At 39.4% G+C, this 22,634-nt stretch overlaps 2 protein-coding genes across 4 annotated transcripts; both read right to left on the bottom strand.

Annotated features, from left to right (window-relative positions):
- Positions 1 to 2,812: 2,812 nt before the first annotated feature.
- Positions 2,813 to 5,726, bottom strand: tusc2a (tumor suppressor 2, mitochondrial calcium regulator a). Of its 2 annotated transcripts, XM_034083095.2 has the most exons (4): positions 5,373 to 5,726; positions 4,435 to 4,672; positions 3,606 to 3,726; positions 2,813 to 3,514 (listed from the first exon to the last, which is right to left on the bottom strand). In XM_034083095.2, the coding sequence occupies exons 2-4, from the start codon at positions 4,581 to 4,583 to the stop codon at positions 3,449 to 3,451; spliced, it is 336 nt and encodes a 111-aa protein (XP_033938986.1). In that variant the 5' UTR covers positions 4,584 to 4,672; positions 5,373 to 5,726; the 3' UTR covers positions 2,813 to 3,448. The 2 variants fall into 2 exon arrangements, with proteins under 2 accessions (XP_033938986.1, XP_033938987.1); XM_034083096.2 differs by lacking the exon at positions 5,373 to 5,726 and having other exon boundaries at positions 4,435 to 5,366.
- Positions 5,727 to 5,815: 89 nt separating this feature from the next.
- Positions 5,816 to 22,632, bottom strand: LOC117446728 (ras association domain-containing protein 1-like). Of its 2 annotated transcripts, XM_034083093.2 has the most exons (7): positions 22,297 to 22,632; positions 20,922 to 21,278; positions 19,530 to 19,654; positions 7,733 to 7,837; positions 7,360 to 7,645; positions 7,129 to 7,244; positions 5,816 to 6,968 (listed from the first exon to the last, which is right to left on the bottom strand). In XM_034083093.2, the coding sequence occupies exons 2-7, from the start codon at positions 21,241 to 21,243 to the stop codon at positions 6,822 to 6,824; spliced, it is 1,101 nt and encodes a 366-aa protein (XP_033938984.1). In that variant the 5' UTR covers positions 21,244 to 21,278; positions 22,297 to 22,632; the 3' UTR covers positions 5,816 to 6,821. The 2 variants fall into 2 exon arrangements, with proteins under 2 accessions (XP_033938984.1, XP_033938985.1); XM_034083094.2 differs by lacking the exons at positions 19,530 to 19,654; positions 20,922 to 21,278; positions 22,297 to 22,632 and adding an exon at positions 9,911 to 10,437 and having other exon boundaries at positions 5,979 to 6,968.
- Between the last annotated feature and the right edge of the window lie 2 nt (positions 22,633 to 22,634).

Genomic DNA, 22,634 nt, shown 5'->3' with positions numbered 1-22,634 from the left:
GTCTATTTGTGTATGCATCCATTATGTAGATTATGAACATTATTTAAAAACAAACATTGTTTTAAAGACCTTGGAACCTGAGCCCAAAACAATCTGATGCGTGATTACAATTCAAAAATAGTTTTTAGTTTAAGTTTAAGTCGGATTTTGGGGATTTAAGTTGCAACGACATACAAATCATCACAAGTTTATGTTGAAAAAGAGTATTAAGCAGAACTTGTTGATTAATTAACATGTAGACAGTACGTTTTTTGTACTATAGGCAATGTCTATTAATATTGAATTACTTATTACTACATTCAATAGTATACTGAAACATTTAAATGTTCATCATTGTAATGTATAAAGCATTAAACTAGCAATTATGTAAATCGAAATGAATGAATGTACCTCCTGAAATTACACCACAACACATACATTATTACATCAGTCACTTGCCAGTATGAGCTGAGTCCTTTTCAGAAAAGTCAAAAATAAACATTCTGAATACAGCTTTTGTTAATTTACATCAAATACTTCTGCTTCTTTGCTTTGTGAGTGAAGAGGCTTTAATGTTTTTTTCCACTAATGTTCCCAGCAGCGCACTTCAGACAGTGGGCACAACGCTTCTGGCATGCAGATGTTTCTGTTGCCAGAGGCATGTGATGGCAGCCACTGGCAAAGGTTCAGTGAGAAAAACCAAGTATCACATGCCAACTCGTTGCCAAGTACAGCTGATAGGACGGTGCAGAGCCCGGGATAAGACCTGAGGCACGATGGCTATGGGAGAAAGAGGCCTCACACTGACACATAATTAACCAAATGTAACCACCTGTTTTCATACTACTGTGTTGTCAAGTGTTTCTTTCAATAACGTTTTGAAAACCATGTTCCTCTCAGAGTTGTTCTTTGCAGAGACACATGAACTGAAGGATCCCTGAGCACATGATGGGGTGAGGTGAGGGCCTGGAAGTGAAATGTTTTCCTGTGCTGGAGTCAGTTCCGCTGTTTGTTTTCCAAGCTTTGCTGACTCATTTCACCATGTCATCAGTTTCTGTGTGTTTAGGGAAAGTGCAGCATGAACGACCCATGTGAAGGAACAAAGGAATGGCTCCGTTTCCCTCCAGTCTCAGCTTGCCTTTGACCTCTGCCTCCTGAGCGTTACATCAGCAGAAATCAGGGACCGCCAGGAAGCAAAAACAATGGCAGGGAAACTCGAAGCCCGCCCTGCCACCTTCACTTTGCGTCCCGAACATTTATCATTTGAGTAATAGTGACTTGTTTAAGAGGGATGGAAGAACTTCATTGGAACAATTTGGTTTGACCTCAATACAAGTTTACTTGCCCTTGTGTAGGCCTACTTGTAAACCTAAACCTCCATTCATGTGGATTACCGTTTCGTTTAGATACACAGAAAGTCACCAAACTTTTTGTTAGAGTACTCTTTCAGTTCAATCCACTGTGTTTGATCCCTCTCAGTTGCATGATCCAACTGTGAATCGAGAAAAAACAGACTACACGAAGCACTGCTGTTTTACTTTAAATAGATTGAATATGTTAAGTGATCCCTGAGAAAAATGTATCTCTGTTGTTTATAATTCAATGCATGTTTAGTTATTTTTAAAGGCTGCAGATCATTTATAATCATTATCTCTCTCAACCAAAGCCACATGGACAAGTTATCCCTTTCATAAAACACACTGTATCCGAGAACACATTGAATGGATCAACAGAGCTGGACAGTGTCACATTCATAAAGTTCATACATTTTAAAGTCTTTACAAGAAGGGGCTCATCCTCATAATACAAGCCGGACTTTAAGCAACACATCAAAGACCACTGGAGGGGAAACACATCAAAGTGACTGACCTCTGGCCCAAAAACACACCCAACCACATTCCACACAATTACAGACACCAGGAAATGTATGCAAAGGAAACCCTACCCAGTTATTGTGGGGATTTGTCTGCTATGCACTGAAATATGTTTACATTGCTATTAAAATTTGATATTGCGTCAGCTGGCAACAACAGCCTCAACTGGTTTGAGTTAAAAACCTTTAATTATATCTTCAGCCTTTTCGGGAAGTCTAACTGCACAGCAATATCATTAGAGGCAAGAGAGTAAACCTACAAACATATTCATGCAGGAACTCATTTTTGTCAGTACAGGTAAAGATTTCTGCTGCCCTCTAGAGTTGGCACACCTTACATGCTACTTAAGTGTAAACTAATTATATTACAAGGTTATATCTCCATATTTGCATAACAAGCAAAAAAAAGTGCCTTATTTGCAAACAGCCGCTTTACAACTCAGTAAGCACCGACATTTAAAACGGCAATGAGTAAAAGCTAAAAATAAGTTATGAGAGATCAGGGTTATACTTACAGCTGTCATGGAAGTGTATGAATAGCCTTCTACATTTTAAATGTGACCACTTGATTGAATGCAATTTTAACTTGTTCATTCACTTTTAGTAAACTACAATTATTTTACCGAGTACATCATTAGTTTTTCATCATAAAACTGAGCGTTGTTTCTATAGCTAGATGATGACAAGTACAATGGATGACAAGGGATAGTTTTTGTAATACTGTTTTTGCTGTGAGTTAGATAAGAATCAATACCACTTGCTGGTGTTGGCAAGGAAACAACTCAGCTAAATCCCAAAATGTCTACCCCCTTCTCTCTACCATAGACTCACTTTTTGTCTTAAGTAAGAAGTTAATGAAACCATGAGGTCAAATGTTGTTTAGTGTAGTTGGACATATCTCAATAATACAATTAGGCCATGACAAACATGATAGAAAACATATTGACTCCAGATATTCCGCTCAGTAAACCATTTATTCAAGTAATTCCAACTAAGAAATCTGATATTATTTACAGTACATTATGTTCACTAGTGCAGGTCTGAGCTCCGGTTACTGAGACAGACTCAGACATGACAATACAGAACATGACCATATATACACAATACATTTCACAATCCTTAATTATTCTACCCTGTAACTACATCCTCAGTCTTTCTGTCACACACATTCCCTCAAACAAACCTAAGTGCACACATGTACACGTACAAAGACACTCACTCTACGTCCCACAGAAGGCATAAAACGTTAAAGCCTTTTCAAATCGAGGATGTTATTCCCTGCAAAGAACTCACAAGAAAAATACAGCTCCATTTGATGTATTGTATAGACTGCCTACATATCAGCTGGGTAGTGGACACACAACCTGTACCAACACTACTTTAGTGGATATCAAAATATTGATTTTGTGAACAGGGCACCGTCTGATCTTAGTTGAATACAAATGTATGACATTTCATTCAATATATCAGTTGGATTTTCTTTTTTCTCTCCAGAGACAACTCGTCTTGAGTGTGATGCTTGAACACTGGGACCAGACTTTGCTCCAAATAGAGAACCTGTGGCTGCACTTCATAGTAGATCAGTCCTGTGCAACTTCACACCTCACAGATGATGATGGGGAAATCTACATGAATACATGGGTGGTCCAGCTTCACCATTCCCTAAAAAATAAAGATAGGACATTCATATTGACAAATCGTTTGAAACATCTTTAACCAGACCATCATTTGTCAATATGTGGCTTTATCTCACCTGTGGAATCAGATTTTTCTGGATCCTCTTCAACTTGGACTTTTTCCTGCCATTTTTTGTCACAACCGTCTCTTCATAGAATTCATGGGCAAGGTCACCGTCTTCATCGTAGTACAAAGAACTGCCAACACAGCAAGTACAGATCAGTGTCAAACAGCAAGAGGGAACTTGTCAAGTTAATTTGTGTAAAAAACTAAAATACTTTCACTAAAAACCAGTGGCATCCGGCCAAATGTATTGTGCAGGTCTTGAGATTCCTACCCCCACTTCCTACTGCTAACTTATGCACCATTTCTTGCTGATACTATACACTTCAATTGTTTTAAAGACCAGTGGGTAAGATTTAGGGGCATGTATAAACAGAAAAGAGAAAATAAGCATTCATAACTATGTTTTCATTGGTTTACAATTGCCTGAAACTAAGAATTGTTGTTGTCTCGTTACTTTAGAGCGGTGTCTATAATGTTCCACTGCCGTGTTTCTACAGTAGCCCAAAAAACAATAAACCAAACTGGTTCAAGAGAGGCTTTTGTCCTTTTTATTTACTCAGAGAATCTGGTTTACAAGGGTGGTAAGTGTTTTAGTTAGTTGCAATCAGCAACCTTGTTGCTATATGCCACTTAATCCTATACACTGGACCTTTAATTATTGATCTTATTTTTAACAGGTTTATTGAGCTCTGCCATCTACTCCATGTAATTGCCTCACTGTGGAGGAATTAGTCTAAAACAATTTACCTACTTCTGAAGCACAATATAACCAAAGCTTCAGTGTGGTCTTAATTCCTTTATTTGGATGAAACAACCATTATCCAATTATTTGTATTTACCTCCTCCTGGTGAAAACAAACGGGGTTGCATTTCTGGAAGCTTTGAGGCGGGTCACAGACTGCTCGGTCCCATCACTGGCTGTCTCCCCTCCAGCTCCATTGCCTGAGAAAGGCCAGACACCTTTGGATTTGGATCCACTTCCTCCCATTCTCAATGATAATACATACTTAGTTACCAGTTAAAGCTTTGAATCTGGTTGGTGGCCAGAAGCTCTCAATTCCTTACCAAAGCCAGGATCTGAAAATAAAAAGTGCACATTGAAAGAACACATTCCCAGGCAGACTTGACTCTCTCTCCCTTGTGTTGCTGCCTACGGTAAAGCACTAAGAGACTGTGAACAAGCATGATATTTGTTGATTAATAGTTATAATACACAACATCTAACGCAGTACATACAATTGCTATTTTACCCTGAAGAAAAAGCCAATTAAATTCAGAGGCACAATTTAATCAAAGACGATGACACTGTACCTAATATTACTACGACGAAAGTACTATACAAAACATAAGCAGAGCGTCGAGGAAATGTAACGCTAACGTGATATTGTTACGTTCTGCTAGTTTTACGTGAAGCTAACACTGGGCCATACGACAACTGAACCATAATCCCAAACGGCCAGTTATTCATGTTTGTTATATTGCCACATTGACGTATACACTTTACCGCTATTGTACATATAATGCACAGTATATGTCTTAGTTAACTTCCCTCTTGATATACGACCAGTGTGGCTAATATTGTGTAGCTAACTGTAGCTTAGGTTACCCGTTTGTTTAGGTGACTTAGCCTGTTAGCCTGTGCCACTGACGCAGGTTTGCTAAATGATAAATAGCTAGACGGAGAAGCGATGTTTATTAGACAAACACAGCGATGTATCTGCCCTACACAACCAAACACGATTCGTTTTCAATGTCATTCTTTTCTTCAATACCCTACCTTATCATGTGGTATTAAATCGCCATGTTCTTTCATAATGTTCCCCACCGGCTACGTTGAGCTAGCGTTAGCTGTTTAGGTCGATGAGATCAGCTGATCTGACAGACGGCAGCCAGTGAGACCCTTAAAGCGAAACGTCATTATCATTTTAGTGATGTTATTCTAAAAATAGTGATCGGATTAAAATTCATTTTAATCTATTTCTACATTTTGAACAGTGTTCAGTTAAGGGACGTTACATGTGGCAACTATTTTCTAGATCTGCACAGCTCTCCACTTTGAATATAGTCTGTCATATTTTACTAAACTCAGTTTCTTACCCTTTAAATATGTTGTCAATATTGTCATTCTTTTTAAATAGTCTTTAAAATAGCTTTTATAACAGAAATATTTTTTTCTCCTTTCTTTTTTTCTTCATTTAATATTTGATTAAATACAAAAACTTGTTTTAACTTGGAAATTCTTTACTGAACGCAGATTGGTCACTACATTTAGATGTGTTGCTTCAACATGTAAATATGTGCATAGGCGGATACAATAATAGTTAAAGAAAAAATAGAAGACAAACATTTTCTAGGACAGAAAAAAAAAAAGGAAAGACATAGGGAATGACAAACCAGTGAAACACGTGTATACCAATGTTCATACAGGATTCCAGTCAACCAGAGTGACACCACTGACATTCATAGTTTCATACAAATGTCCATACATCAGTCAAACTCACAATTTGACATTCAAATAAAAAATAGAGTTGCACCCATCAGGGGTGTCGAGAGGACATGGCAGATTATTGAGCCTGGGTCAAATGAAAATCCAGATACCTTTCAGCAAAAAAATTGTATTTACCTCTTTAACTGGATAAATTAAACATGTCACAATGGATGTTAAGAAGTATGATTGTTTAAGGACCTGCTTGAGTTTATCTTAACTTAAAATAATGATGTTACCAATTTTATATTCTGGAAAAATAAAAAGGAATGTAACTTCCAGATGCGGGATTATCAGATCAATTACAGCAGAGTTCTTGACTTCAGCACTGCACCTACAAATGTATAATCAACAGATTTTTCTACCTACAAATGACTGAAACTTCATTGACATTTTCTTTAAAGTTTAAGTGACACAGCTGAGGTACACTGGATAATCAGATTTTCCCCAATAGCAAAATACATGACTGGAAACAACCACTGTCTCATCTGCCAATATCGACTTCTCTCAACTCATTCTCTCAGGCACATCAGGCTCTCCAGGTGTAAGGCACTTCTCATCTCTCGCATCACTTCACACGCACATTCGCGCTAGCTCTCTCTCAGTCTTGCGCCCTGTCTCACTCTCTCGTTCACCCAAGAGGTGTGTTGAGTTGTATTATCTGGGATCTTTGGATGCAGTGATGACTGGTCATCTTTAGGCCAGCCAAGTGGTGCATGTTAAACCCCGAGCGCAGTCGCCTCAACCGGGAGTCGAACCAGCCAGAGCGTCCTGCATCTTAGTGCGGGCCAGAGCGTATCGCTGCACTATCTGCTTCACGTGCTCCTCCTCTTCACGCCGCAGCATACGCTGGAAGTTCTTCAACTCAGGCATAGAGAAGGCATGCCACTGTAAAGAGAGACACAATGCATTAGTGCGAGTACCGTTTTTAAACTAACCACACGAGTTGAATCCCTTTTTACAAGTTAGGATTATTTAACAAAAATACAACAATTACACCCCACCCCAAGATGTTTTAAAATCCATGGGGCTCTGATGTTACACTCACATTGACTTCTCCAGTTTCATTTTCTTTCAGAACATAGCTGAGGACTTTCTCATTGGGCCCAGCACACAGACGCAGGCGGAGGGGACACTCATTGTCAGACACCTTGCGAATATAAACTGAAAGAGGCAGATCAAAGGGCTACATTTACTAGACAGCGTACCATTTTTGATTTACAAGAATTAAATACTGCAGGATTTCAATAGGTAACCCTCTTGAAAACAGCAGAAGTACCTTGCTCATGACGCTCGCTGCGTTCAAACAGGGCAAACTTGCCAGGATTGTCAACCACAGTAAACTTTTTCAACAAAGCCTCGATGACCTCCCGAGCAGAAGTGCGTGAGCTAATGTGCAGGTGCTTAGAAGCATCCTTTGGCAGGTAGAACGACGTGCGGCGTTTCACCCCACTAGCCTTCCTTACTCCAGCATCGGAACCCCCTTTTTTTGGAGGTGTGACTGACACAGGTCGCACCAACTTGAACTGCACCTTTATGAAGCCTGTGTAGGAACCATCCTTGTTCTGTTAAGAAAAATGAAAATGTTACACTAAAGAAAAAACCCATTTAGAGTGAAATGCATTGATATGCTGTGTCTCAACGCCCCTTACCATGTTCATGAACAGATTGCTGTTGATTTGAGCGTTGTATTCCTTCACCTTCTGCTGAAAATCTGTAGTCATCAATTCTTGCTTTCCCCATTCAATCTGTTCATCCTGGAGAGGACAGTGATGAGTTACAGTGTTAAACCACCAGGTGTCAGTGCTGACCACAACAGGACAGAGGAAAGACTCCAGTACACGTGAACAGAAATGGACACTTAAAATGGCCATAGCACAACTGTTAAAAATGTGATGCACTTTAAAAATCAGAGAAATTACTGATAACTTATACAAGTGTTAACTTAACTGGCCATTGTTAACACTGAAAAACTCTCTTTACAACATGCTACTGTTGAAGGAAAAATTGTATGTTTTTTTTTTACATGAAGCCAGGGCAGGTTATACAAGGTTAGAAGGTGTGGCTCTATTATGTGAAAGCAAAATGGGTGTGATCCAAATTCGGTTTAAGACAAGTTGTTCTATCCAAAATGTGGCTGAACGTTGTTTTGAAGGGAAATAAAAACAGACACACTTTAGTAAAAAGGTGTTAATTGACTTTGTCAGGTCCCCGTTATTTCTAAGAGGGAACACTAGTTGCATCAGACTCAATTTCCTGTCAACGTAGCAAAGGCAAAAGCGATGATGTCAGCTCTGCTCAATCCTGTTGGACTGCTCCAATTCGTTGGTCTATAGGGCTGGAGAAAGGAGGGGTAGGTTCAACTTGCAGCTGTTTGCAATGTCTGTGAACAACGGTTCAGCATTGCATTCCTCAACTTGGTATTCATGTAAAAATAGCCTCTACTCTCCGACTCACACAAGGGGGAGAGACAAAGCCCTCCCTTGTTTTAAAGGCACATCCTGTGAAGTCAGCTGCCTCATCAACCGCACAATTGCAGTCATGTTTCAGTCATACACATTTGGTCTTAGCATACATGACCGTTGTACTGACCAATTGGTATTTCCTGTGTGGGAGGGAAATTCTACAGAATTGATGCAACAACACAAATTAATTTTCCATAATGTACTCCAGATAATTCCTTATGATTAATAGGTAAAAAGGGTGTCCCAAGTTGCAAAAACCAAAATAACCATATCCAGCATATATGGATGAATACTTAAGCCATCTTCTCCATTATTAAAATAATAATTTATGTATAAATGTGGAATTTATTTTTACAAAACAAATAGTGAAAATGTATCTCAGGCCACCCTGCCACCCCGCCCCCATCTCATGTTGTGACCCAGGATTGTCTCATGTAAAACCAACCACAGTTGCAAGCTGTTACAGGGATGGGTAGCTTTTAAATCAACGTCCAAGTAGAAAAAGATCAATAGGAGCCATCCTTAGGCAGGTTGAAAGGCTGTGGAGTTAATAAACTGTTGTTAACAAGTCAATAAATCAATTAGGGCCATGTTGAGCCTTCCAATATGGTAACAGTAGGAGGAAAAGCACGCACAAACTGTCTCTACATGCCCACGAAAGCAGTGTCATCTCAAAACAAGAGTTGTCAGTGCCAACAACATTAAAACAAAAATGGCTTCTGTACAGATACAGAAAATTGTGAATGTCACGAAGTTTTGCAATAAACAACATCTGTTCCTCAATAAAGAAAGCTGATAGTGGGTGCGGGGGACACAATTCCAAAACAACACATGACTCATATGTAGTTGAGGAATAAGTATGAAAAACCTGAATAGTCAATGAATGGTGGGTGTCAGGCTGGAAACTTGAGTAGCCGGTCTGCGTCACTAAACATGACATTTGGGTTGTTCTCAGTATGAGTTCAAATGTGGGTCTGTGCGTCACAGAACTAAATGAAATAATTGTTTTGTTTTTTTAGGCATGTTAGGAAACTTATTTTTCCTTATTCCCAGTGCTGACATTTATTATAGGTTCCCACAATACAAGGCTTCCTCAAAACTAGAGAAACCAGAACTCCACCCCAGTCTGATGGGGTGCCCTTTAGCAAAACAAAGTCGCAGATGTGACCCATACAATTATGAGAACAGTTATACATTTCAAATAAACAAAAATAGCTAGAAAGAGAGAAGACATATAAAATAACGCAAGAGTAGATATGGAGAACCACCCATCACCCATCCCTTTGGTCTCACTTCCCTTAACATTAAGAGTTTTTATTCAAGCCTAAAGCTTTTTTTCTTGTCAATTTTTTGTCTATTTCTCACCTGCTTTACTTTAGCAGTAACGTTAGCTTTCCGGGTATTGGGGAAGAATGATGTCTTGGCGGTGAAGTACTGCTCAAACTCGGAGTTGGGCTCCTCGTCGCTGCAGTAGCCGCTGCTGGTGGAGCTGCCCCAGGTCATCTCGAAGGAGGGGGACTTTTCTGTGTCGCTGGCCGCGTTTGACATGCTGACTACCGGTACAAACTTTAACACTAGAGGCAATGACCGGAAGATACGACGACTTAAAAGGTGGTTAGTTAAATAACTTTGGTTGCAGTAAGCTTAATACAAAACCTTTGCTGAACAGAAGTCTGGCTGAAACAACGGCAAAGAACCAACTAACGAAAACCGTCCACTAATCTCTCGGAGGAGGAAATCTCTCTGTAGCGTCTTGATAACAACAGTCAACTCGACAAAAAATACCGACTTTTGTTTAACTCTAACTTCAACCGGGCCACGTTTCCACTGTACAAATCCTGTCTGTGTGAAACAGGATGTGTATTCAGGCCCCCGCCCAACATGCCTCGCTTCCTTCCCCCCGCCGAAGCCCCACCCAGCCAAGGCCGTTCAGTTGAGATTGGAAAATACACAAAATCTCCTCAGCCGGTCGCGATTGGCCAGCCATGGGAAATGGAAATGCCACCCGCACCCCCCTCTCTTTGCCGCTTCCCTCTCCCACGCTGCGGCTCCCCTCTGAAAATGTAATGTGATGATGACCCATACATTTTATCTGTGGTGATGATAGATCAATGTGGGTCTGGTCACAAAGACAGAGAGACACCATGTGAATCCTATTATTCACGTCATATGATCATTTCTGCTTTCGATAGGCCTATTGAGAAGAAGCACTAAAGGTCCTGTATTCAAATGTTACTCACGTAAATATACAAAAGTATTAGCTTCAAAATATACAAAAGGTAACTAAAGATGTAATAAAAGTCTTATTTATATTTTTACATTATTAATAAAAATCCGCAAAGTAACTTAAGCTGTTTAATCAATGTAAGGGAGTAAAAGTACACAATGTATTTAGTGGGTTAGAAGTACAAAGTAGCAACACATGGAAATACTCTGTAAAGAAGAAGTCCCCCAAAATTGTAATTAAAGGTGTGGTAGGTAATTCACTTCAGAAACAGTTTTTGTTATATTCCATGGAATGCTCTAAACATCCCGATAGCAATGAATACATTAAATGCTTTGACCATAAATATATACAAATATTTCATCTGTGGAGCTGAAAAAAGCAAGTCCAATTATCTGGCTCGGCCTGCGGCAGATAATTGGATGGCCTACCTGCCTGTCAATTTATCTCGGGCCCTCATTGGTCATCATGTGCGCGGTCATGTGCTCATTCGTGTGTGTTGGAGGAGGGGCTATGTAAGGAAGTCTGAAGGAAGGGGCAGATTTTTTTCGGTTGTGTACTTTCAAATTCTAGTTTACTCGAGCTGGTTTCTCCATTCTTACCTAAAGGTGGGGTAGGTACATTTGAGAAACCGGTTCGAGATATACCTTTTTATATTCCATGGAATGCTCTTAACATCCCGATAGCAATGAATATCTTAAGTGCTTTGACAAAAAATCCAAAATGGAAAATGTCAATCATTTTAGCCGGAGTAGGTACCATATCTGCACGGCCTACCAGATTAGAACGGGGTCCGTTACGCTTACTAATGACGTCACGCATTGGCTGTACGGCAACCCAAGAGGACATTTTACACGGCCAAATTCCGCAAAGAATATTAAAAAATAACAATCGACGGTGAATGTATGTTAGTGGAACTGTGTCAGGAAAGTGAAGTGATAATTAAGTAATGTTATTGAAGAACTGAAATGCATAAATTTGAAAGTTAATATGTATCATAGCGATAAAAGATACACTTATTACTTACTCCAAGCTGAGGTTCCACAGATTATTTAGGTATATATATCACCACTGAGTGATCCAAACTCGAGACAGGGGAAGCAAACACAGACATCACAACACGTACCTTTACGTAGCTTTTACGGGAGATCGTCTCACCGTAGCTGTCAATCTGATCAAAAGACTTGTTCAATGGCATTAAAACGAGAAAAAACGTGGCTGAATCGGTTAATCCATAGGTTGATAATGTTTCTGTGGAATACTTTTTTTTTAATTTATAATCCATAATTCAATTTTTATGTAAAAATTGGAGAGTAAAAGTTAGCTGCTAATGGTAGCCACCAGAGTTATCGCAGCTTCCGGTTTTGGCTATGCGTCAGTCTCACACACACACATTACCAAATAAGGAGTATGTGGGAGTTCCCCTCAATTCCATTGCCTCTGACGGTTAGAAAGAGATGTCAATCCAACACACTCACTCCATAATCGTCCAGGAGCGACGTTTGGTCAGTGTCCGTGGCGTGCAGTTGTGACGCTCCTAGGCTCCTTCAGCTTCATAAAGGGACGCAAATAGCTTTCAACTGATTGCAATGTATTCCCATCTGCGGCGGGATTTGACGCTCATGGAAGCACGGCATTCGTTTGTGTCGGCTGCCCTTAAAGGCAATGTGTGTTATCCATTCTCATTGGATAACGGAGAATTGTACACCCGGAAGTAAGTATTCCCCTTACTGTCGATTAACTTTACAGTGATATCTGCACTACTCATCGACTAAAAAACACCAGATTATCCTTGTTAATTACACAACATTGATTGGTTTAAATTGTGTGCAATGCTTTTGTATTTTTCCCCTTCGATTCGGAGAAACAAATATTTTTTCGGAGTAAAGGATGGCAGAATACACTACACAGAATCCCCAGCTATCGTTTGGACTACACCATGTGCTCTGTTTGACAAACCCCGTTTTTTTCACCATTCATTCCAATGGCTGGCGTCTATGTCACGTGATCTGCAAATTTCTCCCTGCAGAAAAAAAAAACATGGCCGAACTTCGTTTTATTCTAGGTGGAAAATGCCTATTTTAAAGTTAGTTTGGCCATTAAAATGCGTTTTGATGTCATTTGATGCGAGAAATATGAGTTGTTATTTCAGATTATGTGTGCAGTGGATGTACATGATCTTTAGTTTGCTAGTTATTACGAAGATTACTTCAGGAAATTGCGTCCATAGAACGTTTTCATTGTTACCAAGGTGGTTGCTAGGGACGCTGCTATCGATATTATTTCTGTTATGTTGTGTAACTGTTTAATGGTGTTATCTTTATTGCTACCCCCTTCCCCGTCAATGTATAGTGTTGGTCCACAGCGCAAACATATTAGTTTAACAAAATCCGCATCTAAAGATACGTTATTTTCCCCTGTGCAATTCCAGTCTCACATCTCACAGCATATCGTCATTAACAAATACCGGAAACAGACCGAAAACATTTAAAAGAAATAAAATAATACTTTATTCCGAGTGTGCTTGCTTTTCTCTTTGAAAGTCATCACATAACGGCATTGTAATACACGGTTCGGCTGCATTACATATTACATATATGCCGTAGTTCTGTATTTATAGAGCCCTGATGAGAAGACAAACATGAGGAACTGAAAACGTGACGTGGATCATAAATATATCAGCCATTAAACAACATCTTACATTTCTTTTCACACAATACGTCTCCTTTCAGTATCAACACTAATTCGGCTGACTTTTATATTTGATCCAATTGGTAGATAGGCTGTATTTACACCATAAAGGTGCACAGCTGATATAAAAGGGACACCTAGTGGTTAAAGCATGTTATTGAATTTCATTATTTTTATTATTAGATATTAATAGGATCCCTATAAAGAATATTCATTACTCGTTATTCTCTACTAATAGTTCATTAAAGACTGTATATAATGACTATTTTGCACATCCCTTAAGCCCCTGTCACACTGTCCCGAAATTGACACCCGATGGACACACGATAAAGGAAATGTTCAAATTCGGCTGTGATCGTAGCAACATCGGGCCATTCGTGAGGGCATCTAAGCCATCGTATGACCGCCGGTGGAGTTTCTCAGGCTCCGGCAGCAACTTCGTGAGCGGCAACTTCGTAAGGCACTCGTGAGGGCATCTTGTCAAATCGTGTCATCTTCGTGTTATCATCGGTGCATTCACATTCACTCTGATCGGGGCGAATGCCCGATGGCACCGAGGATAACAAGATGCCCTCACGATGGCCTTACGAAGGGCAAAATTGACACACGAATTCAACACGAAAATGAACCTTCGCAAGGTCCTTCGGCAATTTTTTGGCATGCCAAAGATTTTGCCTCCGCTCACGAAGTTGCTGCCGGAGCCTGAGAAACTCCGCCAGCGGTCATACGATGGCTTAAGATGCCCTCACGAATGGCCCGATGTTGCTACAATTACAGCCGAATTTGAACATTTCCTTTATCGTGTGTCCATCGGGTTGTTTTATTGCACAACAAAATCATGTAAATATATTATGTAAATAACCCAATTTGTGTTCTGTAAAACTAAAAAGGATATAATATATTATTTTGAAGGACAGTTGACAGGAAATTGTTGTTGTTATGGAAACAACATTACGGAGAAAACGTAATATTTTCTACATATAAAGACGGATAAAGTAAAGAACAAAGTCTGAAGATATCAGTACAGTATCATAGTACTGTAACATAATTGTTTTTGGTACTTTCATTGCAGTTGTATGTCTTAAATGTAATGCAAATGTTGCCTTTGTGTGTGGTTCGGGGCCATTTTCGTGCGAAATTCACAATTCCATATTCGTGTGTCCATCGGGTGTCAATTTCGGGACAGTGTGACAGGGCCTTTAAAGATTTCAAGATTTTCTAAGGTTTATTGACATATCATATAGGCCTACACAACTATGGTGTAGTTATGCATTGAATGAAAAACGCAGTGGACCCGTTCAAATCCAGTTTTGGACAGTCTGTCGTGGTTCCATCCCATTTCAAGTGCTGTTCGAGGCTCGGTGTAACCCTCGGAGCACACTCTCCAATCACAGAGCTTGAGGACTATCAAGGGGTTTGTCAAACAGAGCACATGGTGTAGTCCAAACGATAGCTGGGGGTTCTGGTAGTGTAGTGTCTTCTGCCACCCTTTACTCCGAAAAAATATTTGTTTCTCCGAATCGAAGGGGAAAAATACAAAAGCATTGCACACAATTTAAACCAATCAATGTTGTGTAATTAACAAGGATAATCTGGTGTTTTTTAGTCGATGAGTAGTGCAGATATCACTGTAAAATCAATCGACAGTAAGGGGAATACTTACTTCCGGGTGTACAATTCTCCGTTATCCAATGAGAATGGACGCTCACATTGCCTTTAAGGGCAGCCGACACAAACGAATGCTGTGCTTCCATGAGCGTCAAATCCCGCCGCAGATGGGAATACATTGCAATCAGTTGCGTCCCTTTATGAAGCTGAAGGAGCCTAGGAGCGTCACAACTGCACGCCACGGACACTGACCAAACGTCGCTCCTGGACGATTATGGAGTGAGAGTGTGTTGGTCAACCAGCAAAATCGAGCAAGGGGGGCCAGAGATAGGTCAAATCCACCCAAATGACCCCAGAAGTGTTTTTTTTGTTGCTAAATCTCTCTAAAAAAGGTAAACTTTCACTTGTTTTGCATCAATCTTGATACAGGGTACTTATTATATGTTGTAGTTTGGATTCCTAAAGCTTTTAGTCTACCATCCCATCATTCAAGGGTGATTTTCACTATAAGTACTTTTTTGTTTTTGGACGGAAACAATAATTTACATTTTTTTACTGTGTTCAATCTGAATTCACTTTAAAATAAAAACATCTATATTGATTCTGACACTTCTACATCCAACTCACAGGTGTAACTTTGCTTTGAGAAAAAAGATTATTAATTTAACCCTTTTAGAAGGGAAGATATGGTCATTTGTTCTGGGAATGTCATTTTCGAGCCTGAGACCTGAAAACAGGCTCGGGGCTTAACAGGTTAAAGGAATGGTATGCTCATGACACTCATTTTTAAATAATTATCATCCGATAAAACAGACCAGTCTCTGCCAGTCTCTCTCTTTTTTTTTTAATCCGATGACATTATCAGTGATTTTAAACTGATTATATACCGAAATAACATCAACACTGTGGGCGCCGCCATTTTCCGGACGTGACGTAATCCATGCGTTTGGTTTTCGAAGACACGTTGATCTCCATGTTATTTACTGTAGTTTCTCTCTTCAAATATGCCTCACTGTATCGCGAAATATTGCCACAATTCTGATAGGAACAATCCACGGAATGCTCGGTTCCATCTGTTGCCAAAAGGTAAGCGTAAGAAGTACATTCGGAGGCAGTGGCTAGCGAAATGTGGCCGGCCCGAACCGAAAGATTCACAGGCTCATGTATGCAGCGAACATTTCAAATTTCCGGACGACTACTCTGAGAGTATGATAAAACATGGAACATGGTTAATGGAACAACCATTACTTAATGTCTTTCTGGTGTCATCACCGACCAGGACACCAGTTCGGCCAGTAGAGAAATCGCCCTCTGCAAGTGTGAAGCGACGGAGGAGCAGAAGTAGTGCTCGGAGTAAGAATAAGGTATGTTATAGCGCATTTTCATTGCAGCGGCTAGCCCCGTTTTAACGTCCAGGCCAGGACAGTTTTTGGTGGCCTTTCCATATAGCGTAGTACCGGCTAGTGTGTATTTTACCCCAGTTTTTCCGGCCCCATAAAATCGTGATTCTATGGCCAGGGACAACGAAGCTGAGTATGCTAAACTAGAGAGGGAATCGCTAGCAAGGGTGGTACTACATGCATACATATAGTATCTTATATCATCTTCCCATTATACACACATGCATTTCCAAACATTTGGACTACCTATGTTGCAAATGTATTATCTTTTCAATTTACACACGGCATCTATTGCACGTCTGTCCGTCCTGGGAGAGGGATCCCTCCTCTGTTGCTCTCCCTGAGGTTTCTCCCATGTTCCCTTTAAACTGTGGGGTTTCTCCGGAAGTTTTTCCTTGTACGATGTGAGGGTCTTAGGACAGAGGGTTTCGTATTGTCAAACTGATATGTATGGCTGAATTCCCCCATCCAATCTCTTCACATTGGTCAAAACTTGTTCCTCTGCTGACGAGTCCGAACTGAAATACTCCACCATGTTTCCGTGTGTTGACAAAGTGAACGCATGGATGACGTCACGACCATCACGTGACTACTGAAAATGGCAAACATGGCGGCGGCCAGACGGAATATACAGGTCTTGATAAAAAAGAGCTATAAAATCATTATTTACCGGGGAATATCGCTGATTTCTTCAGGGTATGGTTTAAACATAACGTTTCACTAAATACTGCAGTTTTGATTAATTATCTAATGAGTGGACCATTCCTTTAAGAACAGTACTTGAGCAAATCTACTATTAGTTAGTTATCTGGCACTAGCATCACATTTAAATAATATAACACTAATGCCATTCCTAACTTTATTATATATTTTATATATAGGCTATTATTAACAAGTTCTACTAATTTCACTCTTCTTCTCCCACACTATTTAGTGGGAGGCAGTGACTTTATAGGTTTAATATGGAAGATATATGGCCAGTATTTTTACTTTAACATTATCAACAGTATGTGAAGCCTCCAGCTTAAACTGTTGATGTTTTGTTGAGATCTATGTCTATGTATTGTGTTGCAGAGGAATCTACTGAAATGAATGACATTCATTTATATGGGTTTGATATCTTCAGTTGCATACAAAATCAAAGTAGCAAAGGTCAATATATCCAATATCTTTTAAAACAATGTATTCTACAATCTCCATAATGCAATTCAATAGGATATAACATTATGACAATAATTAAAATCTGTTAGTGGGAGACCTGATTAAGGACATTAAGCATTGATCCACAAAATGATCATGTACCTGCATGTAGACATGATAAGTCTCACTTCAATCACGATTTTGTGTTACAGCAATCTTCATGTTCCAGAGAATTCCATCAAAATAATACATTTAGCGACTGTAGCGTTCAGATTTTAAATGTAGGTAAGGGATCTCTGGTGTCAGAACGTTACTCAAAAGAAAATAAGTTGACTGAATGTATTGCATTGTAAAATCTTTTTAAACCTTCGGGGGTTTGATACTATATTATGAATAAAAGTGAAGAAAGGTATAGCTTTGTAGTGGCTATCTGGCTCTGGAAAACTATAATCAGAAATGTTAATGAAACTGAATTTAAAGTTGAGATAAACTGCTTTTTCCAGTAGCTATGATTTTGAAAATGCTAAACAATCCTTCATTCAAGTTGAAACACCAAAAAAGAAAAAGAAAACATATCCAAATAGTGAAGACATTTGTAAAATATCCTCAATATTTGTTTCTCACTCGCTGAGGAGTTGGTCATATCTTTTTGTCTCTCAGTAAGTTTTGGCTAATGTGTGTAGGCAGGAAACACTTTGGAGCCTCCTAGTGTGAAGTCCACATATGTGGGATTCTACACCCAGAAATCCTTCAGCTGTTGCTCTTACAGTGTATTCTGACTGAACCAAAGGTAGAGAAAGTCCTTCTTAGTTGCTCTTTATGATGTTTCTTCCATTTTCCATTTTTTGCATGCTGTATATGTTGTAAACCGCTCTGAGACGTTTCTAGCTTGTGACATGGGGACTTTGATTGATTGACAGGTGTTACCAATACCAATAATTATGGCTCTGGTTCTTTCCACTTAGTTAGTTTCTTCCCTGCTTTGTAAAGACAAACTTTCTGCTGTGTTAAACGCCTGTGCAAAAGCACCATGAACATATCCAGCCATGTCTACGTACTGTAAATACTCTGCTGAACAGTTTTCTGAAGAATTTACATTCCAGCAATCCTTTGATAAGCAGCATGAGTTTGATAGAGAGGGAATAAATCCTGTTACCAAGAGACCAAGCCCTACTACCTTGACAAAGTACTAGTTCGTTTTAGCCTTGATTCTTCTTTTTGTTAATAACACTGTAGTGCAGAAAGCACAGTAAGGAGTGTTCTGTACAGCAGCCAGAACTCTAATTTATGTCCGTTTATCTGGATAGGGTTTATTTAATTATTTTATGTACTTGTTATGACCCTATACGAAACTAGCAAGGACATGAAAACTTACAACAAAAATGAACAGATTGTATAATACATCATACTCAAGAAGGTTGGCTGATTTACACGATTTAACTTTGTTGTTGAGTTTGTTTTCTTAAATGTATAAAACAGTTGGTGTAACAACATGCTCATGGACTGAACACAGATGTTTTACAGCAGTTACTTAATACACTGAACCAGATCTTACAAATGGTGGGACCTGTTACATCCCCATATTGCAGTTTGTGGAACTTGATCAACCGTGGCTCTTTATTGCTTAAAATGGTTCCCATTTTTGGTCATTTAAAAATGTGTTTTGTTCCCTAAAGCAGTCCAGCATAATTACCGAGTAGCACATCATGTGAAATGCAAAGTAGATGCTTGTATTGGCCAAACTCATTGTCTCAGTTTTAATGGTAACCATAGTGGCACAATATGGTAATACCTTCAAGTTATGTTAAGGATGTTCTAAAAAGCACGTAAAGAGTGTCTAATACCACTTTTTATTGTGAGCAAGACTGAAGATATTAGAGAATACTAAGACAGACATAGTGCCAAGTACAAAATTCCTTACCACATTTGTGTCTGTTTCTATGGTGTGCTCCACCACACATGCATGTTCAGCCACAGAGCCTCGGTCCCAGCTGCAGTCCAACCGGATCCCATCACGACAGCGGTGGTGGCATGTGAATCTACAATCTGTAATGCAGAAAAACAAAGTTTAGACAAATACTGATGATGACATCCTCAATGGTAAAACAGGCATGTGATATTATTGGAGAGTGCAATTCTCTATGGCTGATGTTCTCCTATGGCTATTTCTAGTCGTTGCAGTTACCATGCATTTAGTTGATGTTGTTGGCCATGTGTAAATTGAAATGTTGGTATTGAACTGGAATTCTTTATATTGAGAGGTGTTCATTAGGGTGCAGAATATTGCAAACCCGTCTGAATAAAATGCCGCTCAGGTAAACACCACCTTATTTATACTATGGCCTTAATGATGAATATACTGTTTAATTGAAATGACAAATTATTAAAGTAAAATGTATGGTATAGCAGATTGAATTTGTCATTTTAATATCCATTGTATGCTATAGATGTAATGAAAATCATATAAAATGCAAGTACGCCCTTTCAAAGAGCAATACACGTTTTATTCTTAAGAATAATTAGACATTGGAATTAAGCGATTTACTTTAAAATATCCCAAATAAATAAAACATAAATAATGTAAACAACACATTTGGAACAATAAATTGATTATTTGACCCTGTTCACACACATTTGTAATGTCTGCTCAATGACCAGGTCCTAAAATGGACAGGAAAACCCTGCTGTATTTTTGCCGTCATATTGGTTAAAATGTTGGGGATAATCTTATAAAACAAACACGCATGTAAACACAGCCAGCAATATTGAGGTCAGCAAAAATGATGGAGGTCATATCCTTAAACCGTGCAACAAATGTATAATCTTATTATCATGAAAGGCTACCGGGTGTTCATGGTCATCGGCTTGTGTTTATGTCAACACTTCTTTGTTTGTGGTTTATATTTAGATTCCTGTAAAGAGAAATTATTTTCCTGCTCACTGAATGTTCTAATCTACACAAACCACAGCTACATTTCAGTGGGTTTCAGTTGATGAAAAGGAAGTCCAGTAATATTGCAACTCAAAGATGAGCCTTAAGCAAGAAGATCATCAGAGTCGGAGCCTGGGTAATGATCACAACACCTAAACCACTTACACAATTGCATGCCTTTTTTGATACTGTTAGAAAAAGAACATAGAACATCATGTGTGGCAAACCAAGCGGACAAAGTAATGATTTATACAGTGTTATTTTTGGCCTGCACCTACATTGGTGGCTAGATTGTTCTCTGCATAACCAAATATCCTCTCTCACTCTCACTCTCTTTTCTGATCATGCATATGCACAGAGGAAATCACACAGCCTACTCACTGACACACCGCAGGCTCTGCTTGTACAGGCCCCAGATGAAGTCTCCACACAGGTCGCACCATGTGGGCTGAGCGTGGCTGCAGGGCTGGAAGTTGTGCCCCTCTCCGTTCTCTTCAGTGGGATCGGGGTCCTGGGTGCTGCTCAGGACTCTGATGATGCCCGCCCGGCTCAGCAGGTCTGGTACCTTGCTCGGACTGATCCTCAGGGCATTGGCTCTTTCCAGGCGTGGAGGCGAGCAGGGCGTGTGAGTGCCGTGTGTCAACTCAATCCTCTCTCTGTCCGGCCTCAGGTCACGGAGCTCGATTAGCTCCCCCCACGACATAGTGTCCCCTCAGAGCCTGGCTTCCTCCATTATCACTGAGAAGAAGAAAAACACATATAACACGCAGGTACCTTCCGACGACTATCCGAGGCTCCATTTCAAACAATGTGATCTGTCTCTTTCACTATGACTAAGTCCCTGAAAACTTGACTGTTAAACTTGTGGTTGTTTTTTTGGTGAAGGATAAAATGTTTTAAAAAAAATCAAAACTAGTAGATCATGTACCCCATTAATACTAAATGATGTAAACTGCACTCAAATGTTACTTTATTTAAAATACAGAAGCATGATCAGGTAAATGTATGGAGTTAGTTCGAATTATGCAGCAGTATGGCATATGTTACACTTACATACATAAATACATAACTACATACACACACATACATTCATCAGAATGTATTATTGGACTATTAGTACTAATGCTGTGACATGCTTTAATTGTATTGTTATAGACAGTTAATAGGGAGGTGTCTTATTTGCACTGGGACATTTGTGACAAACATCACATTATGAACTGATCATAGTTTCTAAAATGTAGAAGGCTGCAAGTAGTAGCCTACAGGAGTAAATATACACCAAATCTGATTGATTGTAAATTAGGCAGTAGGCTACTATTACACAATGTTTATTTAGTTTGGATATTTTTGTCTAGGCTACAGTAGAATTTAGACATTGTATTTAACATTTAAACATTTTGTATGATGGTTTGGTAAACATGTTTTCTAGATGACATTGTTTTGTCATAAATCCAACACTATTTGTAACAAGGCTAATTATATAACATGTCACATACGTATGCACATACATACAGTACATGCACAACATATTCTGCTTACCTAGCATATAAAGCAGAGTACAAAAGTAGCCACAATAGCCTAGCTAAAACTTTAGCATGTGTTTGGTTAGGCTACGTTTTACAAAACTAAATAATTAATACAACAACACATTTACTGTACACGAGGGCTCTGAGGAGGAAAGTCCCAAACCAGTCCACACGCTTGGTAAATTACAGAAATAACTTAAGAGAACATTAAAATATGAAGCCCAACTTACCAAAACAGGGGGAAAAACAGCCCTGTTGCAGCCGCTTTGTCTCAAAACTTTCTTCCATCCGAAGAGAAAAACTTTCCGCAGAAATGTTCTCAGGGTTTCCAAGTAACGGAGGTGTGCAGCCGCGGCTACATCTCTGGAAACATTCTCTCATCCCCGGCTGTTAGCGAGCGACAAAGATCAGCTCTCCTTCACATCAGAGAAACCGCTGAGTCTGAGCACTTCTGAAGACAATAACCATCTTATGAACAGAGAGTTTATCATGAAAAACTGAGAGTAAAATGAGAGTTGAGCTGCTCAGACATCCGGAATGGTTTCACATAAGGGGTGCTTCTGAGTCC

This window comes from Pseudochaenichthys georgianus, chromosome 5, assembly GCF_902827115.2.
Source record: "Pseudochaenichthys georgianus chromosome 5, fPseGeo1.2, whole genome shotgun sequence".
Lineage (NCBI taxonomy): Eukaryota > Metazoa > Chordata > Actinopteri > Perciformes > Channichthyidae > Pseudochaenichthys > Pseudochaenichthys georgianus.
This window is presented reverse-complemented; position numbering and strand designations above follow the sequence as displayed.